The sequence below is a fragment of the Lagenorhynchus albirostris genome, chromosome 2 (genome assembly GCF_949774975.1).
Source record: "Lagenorhynchus albirostris chromosome 2, mLagAlb1.1, whole genome shotgun sequence".
Lineage (NCBI taxonomy): Eukaryota > Metazoa > Chordata > Mammalia > Artiodactyla > Delphinidae > Lagenorhynchus > Lagenorhynchus albirostris.
In genome coordinates this window covers 165,859,765-165,868,969 of record NC_083096.1, presented here as the reverse complement: position 1 = coordinate 165,868,969, position 9,205 = coordinate 165,859,765, and the positions used below count along the sequence as shown (strand labels likewise).

At 43.6% G+C, this 9,205-nt stretch overlaps 1 protein-coding gene across 2 annotated transcripts in view; it reads left to right on the top strand.

Annotated features, from left to right (window-relative positions):
- The first annotated feature begins 1,745 nt into the window (after positions 1–1,745).
- Positions 1,746–9,205, top strand: part of CEP85 (centrosomal protein 85) — a 32,105-nt gene continuing 24,645 nt past the window's right edge. For both annotated transcript variants that reach the window (XM_060140980.1, XM_060140979.1), the window contains exons 1-2: positions 1,746–1,865; positions 8,163–8,236. In XM_060140980.1, coding sequence (XP_059996963.1) covers positions 8,182–8,236 — 55 coding nt within the window. In that variant the 5' untranslated portion in view covers positions 1,746–1,865; positions 8,163–8,181. The remainder of the gene's footprint in view (positions 1,866–8,162; positions 8,237–9,205) is intronic.

Here is a 9,205-nt window from a genome sequence, read left to right as displayed (position 1 = left end):
TGTCATAACTAAAAATTGTGAATGTTCTCTGAAATTAATGCCAAAATTTTTCGTTAAAATATAAATGAGGAGTCATTCACATTTGAAAATTGGTATTATAATAATGGAGTTACTTTTTTTTGTGTGTGTGTGGTACGTGGGCCTCTCATCGTTGAGGCCTCCCGTTGGGGAGCACAGGCTCCGGACGCACAGGCTCAGCGGCCATGGCTCACGGGCCTAGCCGCTCCGCGGCATGTGGGATCTTCCCGGACCGGGGCACGAACCTGTGTCCCCTGTATCGGCAGGCAAGACTCTCCACCACTGCGCCACCAGGGAAGCCCTGGAGTTACTTTTAAAATATAGATACCCATTGGAGAAAACTGTACAAATGTACTGTTTGCCAATTGTAAATTTAAATCTCAGCAGTTCCACTCTTCCCAGTCTGGTTTCTCTTCCATTCTCCACATCAGCTTTTCAAATCTTCCCCATTCTTCTCAGCCCTCTACATGCCTCTGTTCCCTCCCTCCTTACAGTTGCTTTTCACCAAAGAAATAGAAGCCATCAAGCGGGTGTTCCCACCACCCACCAGCCCACAAATTTACTCATTTACATACCTATCCTTACCATTTATATTTTAATAAAAGACTTCTGGTCTTAATTTCAGAGAATACTCCCTAAATTCATCTATCATATCATACCCAGATTCATTATCAATTAAATCTTATTTTCTGCCATCTGTATTCTTACCTTAAAACACTATAAGAGAGGGCAAGTGATAGAACCCCAGAGCCCTTCCTTTAGAGTGAATTTGGTCCGGTAATTAACTCTTTATGTCTGGTTCTTCAAAGTTAAGAAATCACACAACTTTCGTTTTTCTTTTGTTGAGTTATAATTGGCATACAGCACTGTATAAGCTTAAAGTGTACAGCATAATGACGACTTATACATCATGAAATGATTATCACATTAAGTTTAGTGAACATCCATCATCTCATACAGATGCAAAAGTAAAGAAATAAAAAAGAATATATTTTCCTTGTGATAACTCAGAATTTACTCTTTCATATATAAAATACAGCACCGTTAATTATATTTATCATGTTGTATCACACAACTTTTTAATGCCTCTCTCCCTCCCAAGTCGAGTTTCCAGATACCTGGAATTTTACTATACTTTGGCTGATGGCTTTGTTCCTCCTTTTAAACAATTTCAGTCTGATTTTTCAAGTATGTATTAATGCAAATAAACTTAGTTCCTTTTCCTAGGGAGCGAGTTTGAGCAGGGAGGCAAGATTGATCCCTTACCCTTCAACCTGTGTCCTGATCACAGATTGACCACTGACTCTAATCCAGACCAAGCCCTGACCCTGATAAGACAGTGACTCTGGCCACACCCTAACTCCTGGTCACAACGTCACCCCCTGCTTCAAGTGGGAGTACTATAGATGGTGAGGAATGGGAGGAGGGTGGGCAGGTTAGGAGGGATCCCGGAATGAGTTGCGCTGGCTGCCAGCTTCTCGATCTGCACAGGCCAAGCAGGCCACTTCAGGCCGGGGTGAACAGGGCTCCGCCCAGAGGCGAGACCCGCCAAGGGGTAGAGGCAACGGCAGAGAGCGGCGGCGGGCTCATGCGCAGAGAGATCCGTCGGTTCTCTGCGCCGAGGGCGGCGTGCAGGGGCGGGACACCCGCGCGGCCCGACTTCTGATTGGTCGTAGGAGGGAAGAAAGGGGCGGGACCAGGGCTGTGCGCGCTCTGAGGCGCGCGGCCTGGCGGGTGTGTAACGGCCGTTAGGGGAGCTGAGGCGCTGAACCGTCGTCCGCAGCCGACGTGGTCGCAGTGGTTGGTGTCCCTGAGTGAGGGATTTCGCTGCCCGCTTTCAAGCTCACGTAAGTCCTCCTCCCTCGGGGGCCCCCGTCGGACTGACAGACCCTGTCCCCTGCCTAGAGAGCCTTGGCGGAGCCTCAGACACTCTCGACCGTCCTCCGTGGTGGGGAGGGCCGCGGGAGAGCGAAGAGCATGCGCAGAGCGACTGAGCCGTTCGCCTTGGGTCTCTGACGCCCCGGCTTTCTGCAATAATGCCCCCCGCTCGCCTCCTTGGGTCTCAGTGGCCTCCCGTCCTCATCGCCTCGCTCTCTCCCCGTCACTCACTTCGCAGCAGTTGCGGGACCTTTGCGATGGACGGGCCCAGTGCCGGTCGCCAGGGCACGGCGGGAGGGAAGTTCTTGCCCTTCAGGAGCTCGCAGCCCCGGGAGAGGAGTAGACATCCCGCGGATGGTTGCTCGGCCAGCACTCAGTAGTGCAGGGTGGAGAAGTATGGGAACGCGGAACCCAACGCGCCGACGGAGTCTGAGGGGGCGGGGAGCCCTCCCCGAGGAAGTGAAGTTTGAGCCGAGATTTGGAGAAAGATAGAGGAGGAAGGTCGGGGGACAGAGAGCCCGTGTGAAGGCGCTAGGCTGGAGTTTCTCAGCCGGCGCGATTTTGCCCCCCACGGGATATTTGACAGTGTCTGGAGACATTTTCGGTTCTCACAACTCGGGGATTACTCCTGGCATCTGTTGGGTAGAAGTCAGGGGTGCTGCTATACAGCCTGCAGTGTACAGGACAACCGCACATCAAAGACTTACCCGACTTCCAATGTCGTTAGTACCGAGCATGAGGCACCCTGCTATAGACAGGGAGGAGCTGGTTCTCTGGATGAACAGAAAGTGTGTTAGAGCTTATGTATGCAATAGAAGCTGTTCAGAACTTACTTCATCACATTAAACCGGGAGGATCGGAGCCCTGTTTGTCTTTTACACCAGTCTTCTTCCACGATATGGCACAGAGCCAGGCAAGCAGGCACTCAGTAAATTTTGGTTGATGAATTGAGTACTGTGTGCTAGGAAGGGAGGAGTAGTGATACAAGGACGATTAAGAGAACCATGTTTCATTACTTGCCCTTAGGCCTTGTCTGTTTTATTATGTGGTGGTGTTCAGGACCTGTTCTTTGTAAAGGCAGTATCTTGGCAAGGATTTGGCTTCTCTTTCTTTAGGTTTGGTTTAATGAATGATCGAGGTGATGAAAATAGTGTGATGGTGTGAGGTTCTTAGTGTGTCTGTGTCAGCTGTCTGTGTTTCCCTTCAAATCCTCTCCTGTCTTGATGTGGTTCTGTCAACAGCTGCCAAGTGTGTTCCACACCATTAAGATTATAATTCTTCAAGGGGAGAACTAATAACAGCCAAAATCTAATTCTCGGGTAGCAGCTTGGGAAATAGAGCCTGGGTGGTGACCAGGGACAGAGTGAAGAAATTACATGCGCTGCCCCTGCTCCTAACTGCTTTAGGGCTTGCAGCTCTGGCTATGTCTGAGGCATAGAAACTCCAACTTGTGGTGCCTTGGTAACTTCCTTTATTTCTTTTTGTCAGACAGAATACTGACTAGACTTCTGTAGCATTAGAGCACAGTCCTGGCTTTGAAACCTCTTCCTAACTGTACAATCTTCACCTTTCTAATCCTTTATTTTCTCATCCATAAAATGAGGTAATAGTAGTAACTACCTCATAGGTTTGATACGAGCATTCAACATAACACATGATACTTTAGAGCCTTTAGCACAATGCTTGATGGGTAGTAAGGACAGGCATACCTCAGAGATATTGTGGATAGGATTCCAGACCACTGTAATAAAGTGAGACACAAATTTTTTTGGTTTCCCAGTGCATATGTAAGTTATGTTTACACTATATTGTAGTTTGTTAAGTATACAATAGCATTATGTCTTTTAAAAATCTACGTACCTTAATTAAAAAATACTTTATTAAAAAAATACTTTATTGCTAAAAATTGCTAACCATCATCTGAGCCTTCAGTGATTCGTAATCTTTTTGCTAGTTTGCTAGTGGAGGATTCTGCCTCGATGCTGACGGCTGCTGACTGAATGGGGTGGTGGCCTCTGAAGGCTGGGGTGGCTGTGGCAATGTCTTCAAACAAGACAGCAGTGAAGTGTGCTGCATTGATTGACTTTTCTTTTTTTTTTTTTTTTTTTTTGCGGCACGCAGGCCTCTCACCGCCGTGGCCTCCCCTGTTGCGGAGCACAGGCTCCGGCCGCGCAGGCCCAGCGGCCATGGCTCACGGGCCCAGCCGCTCCGCGGCATGTGGGATCTTCCTGGACCAGGGCATGAACCCATGTCCCCTGCATCGGCAGGCGGACTGCCAACCACTGCGCCACCAGGGAAGCCCTGATTGACTTTTCTTTTCACAGACGATTTTTCTATAACATGCAATGCTGTTTGATACTATTTTCCCCACAGTGGAACTTCTTTCAAAATTGGAGTCAGTCTTCTCAAACCCTGCTGCTGCTTTATCAACAGAGTTACTTAATATTCTAAATCCTCTGTTGTCATTTTGACAGTCTTGACAGCATCTTCACTGGAAGTAATACCATCTCAAGAAACCACTTCCCTTGCTCATCCATAAGAAGCAACTCCTCATCTGTTAAAACTTGTATCATGAGATTGCAGCATTCAGTCACATCTTCAGGCTCCACTTCTAATTTTAGTCCTCTTGCTATTTCCACCACATCTGCAGTTACAGTAGTAACCTCAAAGATCACAGATAACCATGACAGATGTAATAATGTTGAAAAAGCTTGGAATACTGCGAGAATTACCAAAACGTGACACAGAGACGAAGCGACCAAATGCTGTAGGAAAAAATGGCACCCATAGACTTGCTTAACACAGGGTTGCTGCACATCTTCAGTTTGTAAAAAATGCAATCTGTGAAGCTCAGTAAAGTGAAGTTCAATAAAAAGATGTATGCTTGGACTTAATACATGTTAAATTTGTTGAATGCATAGTTCTGTAGTTTAAACAGCTTTGAAAATGGAAACTATCAATGTTGGGTGCTTTTCTTCTGTCTGCCTCCATTCATTCTTACCTTTCTTGGCTGTATAATTGGTTATTTGTGTTACTGCTATTTATTTATTTTTAATTAATTTATTTATGTGGCTGCATCGGGTATTAGTTGGGGCATGCAGGATCTTCGTTGTGGCCTGTGGGGTATTTTGTTGTGACTTGGGCTCTCTAGTTGTGGCACGTGGGCTTAGTTGCCCCGCGGCATGTGGAATCTTAGTTCCCCCACCCAGGGATCAAACCTGCATCCCCTGCATTGCAAGGCGGATTGTTAACCACTGGACCTCCAGGGAAGTCCCTGTGTTACTTCTTATACATTCATTTCTCTCACTTTTATCTCCAGAAGTCTCTCTCCTTCAAATGGTCCTAAAAATTTCCACCAGTAGGCCATCTACTTCTGAACTTAAGGAGGAAGAAGTTTAAAATTATTTATTCTGTACTGTTTTACTCCTTGGAGTTCTTTTTTTTTAAATTAAGGTATAATTCACATACCATAAAATTCAATTTTATGTATGTCCAATTCAGAGGTTTTAGTATATTCACAAGCCATCATCACTATCTAATCTCAGAACATTTTGATCACCCTAGTAAGAAACCCCATACCATTAGCAATTGCTCCCCATTTCCCCCTCTCCCTGCCCTCCTCTTAGTCCCTGAGAACCACTAATCTGCTGTCACTATGAATATGCCAATTCTGGACATTTCATATAAATGGAATTATACAACATGTAGCCTTTGGTGTTTGTCCTCCTTCACTTACTATAATGTTTTCAGTAGCAGGTATCAGTGCTTCATTCCTTTTTGTTGCCTAAGTACTTCGTTCCTTTTTGTTGCCTAATAATATTCCATTGTGTGGATGTACCACATTTTATTTATCCATCAGCTAATGGACATTTGAGTTCTTTCTATTTTTTGGCTATTATAAATAATGCTACTATGAAGATTCATGTACAAGATTTTGTGTTGACATATGTTTTTATTTCTCTTGAATATATACCCAGGAGTGGAACTAGAGTCATAGGATAACTCCATCTTTAACTGAGAGTTCTTTTGTCATCCCATTTTCAACCCCTCTGAACTTGGAAAGGTCTCAGAATCCAATGGGCCTACCATTTTGTTATATTTTAAAGAAAGGGGGACTTCCCTGGTAGTCCAGTGGTTAAGACTCCGCGCTCCCAATGCAGGGGGCATAGGTTCGATCCCTGGTGGGGGAACTAAGATCCCACATGCTGCACGGTGTAGCCAGACCAAAATAAAATAAAAGATCCTTAATTTAATCACATCTGGAGGAAAAAACCCTTTAGAAAAAACAGAAAGGGATTAAAAAAAGCATTTTGATATTGACGATTCGGTATGACTAGCAGGTAGGGCATCCTTCTGCGTCACGAGTAAAACACTGAATAATACTAGCCATAAATGGAATTTTTTTTTTTTTTTTTTTTGCGGTACGCGGGCCTCTCACTGTTGTGGCCTCTCCTGTTGCGGAGCAGAGGCTCCGGACGCGCAGGCTCAGCGGCCATAGCTCAGGGGCCTAGCCCCTCCGCGGCATGTGGGATCTTTCCGGACCGGGGCACGAACCCGTGTCCCCTGCATCGGCAGGCGGACTCTCAACCACTGCGCCACCAGGGAAGCCCCTGGAATCTTTTTTTAACTGAACAAAGTTTCTCTTACCCAGTATGTAGAGACCTGGGATTTCAGGGGATGGTACAATTTCTGTTGTAGATACAGTGAATTAGTGAGGGTTTGTGTTGTTGTTACTAAGAGGAGACTATAGAGGTCAGTAAAGCACATCAGAGAAATAGTACCATATAGCTTTTTTTTCCGCCCCCCCCCCCCAAAGTTAAATTTCACCTCTCAGAATTGTGTTCTGTTGACAGGGTTTATCCCAAACTCTTCTGGGGCTCTTATAAACTCAGAGTTTCTAAATTCGTACTTTATCTTCTGAGGACTGTACTGTGTCACTTTTTATTAACATAAACTGTTAATATGCCAAGTATAACAAAAACATTAATTAAGCACTTAATATGTGTCAGGCACCATTGTAAGTTAATTATAAATGAATTAGAATGAATTAGGTCCTGGCTTTATCCTCATTTTTATATGAAGGAACTGAGGCACAAAGATATTAAGAAATTTGCCCAAGGTTACACAGCTAATACGTTGCTCGTGTCGGGCTTCAAACACGAACTGTCTGATCAAGAGTCGATACTCTGGGGACTTCCCTGGTGGCACAGTGGTTAAGAATCCTCCTGCCAACGCAGGGGACACGGGCTCAAGCCCTGGTCCGGGAAGATCCCACATGCCGCGGAGGAACTAAGCCCTTGTGCCACAACTACTGAGCCTGCGCTCTACAGCCCGCGAGCCACAACTTCTGAGACCGCATGCCACAGCTACTGCAGCCTGCATGCCTACAGCCTGTGCTCCACAACAAAGAGAAGCCACCACAATGAGAAGACTACACACTGCAACAAAGAGTAGCCCCTGCTCGCCGCAACTAGAGAAAGCCCGCGCACGGCAATGAAGACCCAAAGCAGCCAATAAATAAATAAATAAATTTATAATAAAAAAAAAGTCAATACTCTGAACCACTTCTCTTACTTTGTACTGCCTCTCAGTTACTGTGCATTTACAAGATATTATTAATATTTGCTATTATTAGTTACAGTTAATTAAAGCTTTTGTTTACATAGATAGTAATCAGACTTATGCTGAATTCTCAGAACCTACCATTAGAATAAATATAAATGTTTTAAGGAATGAGGTAATGGGAAGAAAACCTCATATTCCCAGCTGAGTATTGAGGTTCTGCTTATGACCAAAAAATCTATCTTTGTACATCATATGACTAACTTTCAATACTGGAAGGAATCGGGGAATTCATTTTACGTTAATCATAATTGAAGTTATAATACTTCACTGTTGGTTTGGTTATTTAGTTTTTTTCCCACCTCACTCTTCCATCCTGTTCCCATGGGTAAGTAGATCCATGGCAATGTTTGTTAATTAAAAGTAACATTATTTTAAATTTTTGCAACGATTGGATGGGCTCTAGACCTAATAGGATCAGTATTGGGAATCTCTGTTTGGTTCTAGGTTTTTTCTTCTTGCTTCAGGAGAAGTAGAGTGGAATATTGGGAGTTGCTTTGCCTTAAAAAAACATCCTCAGGAGTAAAACATGTGGAAGAATACTTGAATACTCTGTGTGTTTTTGACAGTTTCAGCTGAATTAGAACAAGTTACAGGGAATTAAAAGATAGTGGCAAGATCTGACTGGTTCCTTCATTCTACAGCTGGCTCAAATAACTGTTGATGGCCATGCAGGAGAAATACCCAAGTGAGCGGTTCTCTCATGCCACATCACCAGGTGAGTAGTCAAAGTTTTCTGGGTTAAATTATGACCTTTGCTCTATTATTTTATAACAGAAATTTCCTTAAAAGGAAATACTGAACAAACAAGCATTCACTGAAAGGCTGGCGCTTAAAGAACAAAAATGACATGGGGCTACATTGAATAGAAAAACAGGTCTCTCTGAGAGAACAACTATTTATCTCTGGTCCTGTGTAGCTTCCAACAAGACCACGTGATTGACTGGGAGAGGAGGACACATAAAGGATTGGAACAAAGTGACTTTGGAAGATAGTTCCATTTGAAATCAGAAAAACACAGCATAAATTACTGTGTTCTATGTTGTCTTTGTAGTCCTGTGGGTGGGTCAGTCATCTGTTAGCCCACAAAGATTGGAATTCTTCTTGGATGCCAACAGTCTCACTTGTGTTGTCACTAGAGACTCAGGAATTCATCTCTAGAATGGATTTACAGGGTTTTGAAAGCTCAGTAGATATCCTAAGTTGATATGTTAAAAGTTTGTGTATGTATTTAATATATATATTAAAACATGTAAATATATATATATACTCAATAGACAATATTAAGTAGATATGGTATATTCAAATAGGAAGTAGCATTTTAGAAAAATAACTTTCGAATTTGGGGGGATTTATGAAGAAAGAGTACATTTGATGGAACTAATGGTATGTTTTCTTTAACTTGAAAAATCCCACAGTGCCTTATAGCAGACATTTGGTAGATATGTTCTCCTAGGCATACTGCCTTGCATATAATAGGCACTTGTAAAAGCATTTGTTGAATCAATTCAAGGTTCATTCAGCAAATATTTATTGAACATTGCTATGTGCCACGCACTGTCTTAGGATTGAATTATACAATTTCTTATGACACTTATGTGTATAGTGCACCTTCTTGGAATGTAGAAATTCCTAACAAAGCTCACTGCTTTTCTGATGGCTTTGTTTTCAGTAGTCTCTCATTTCC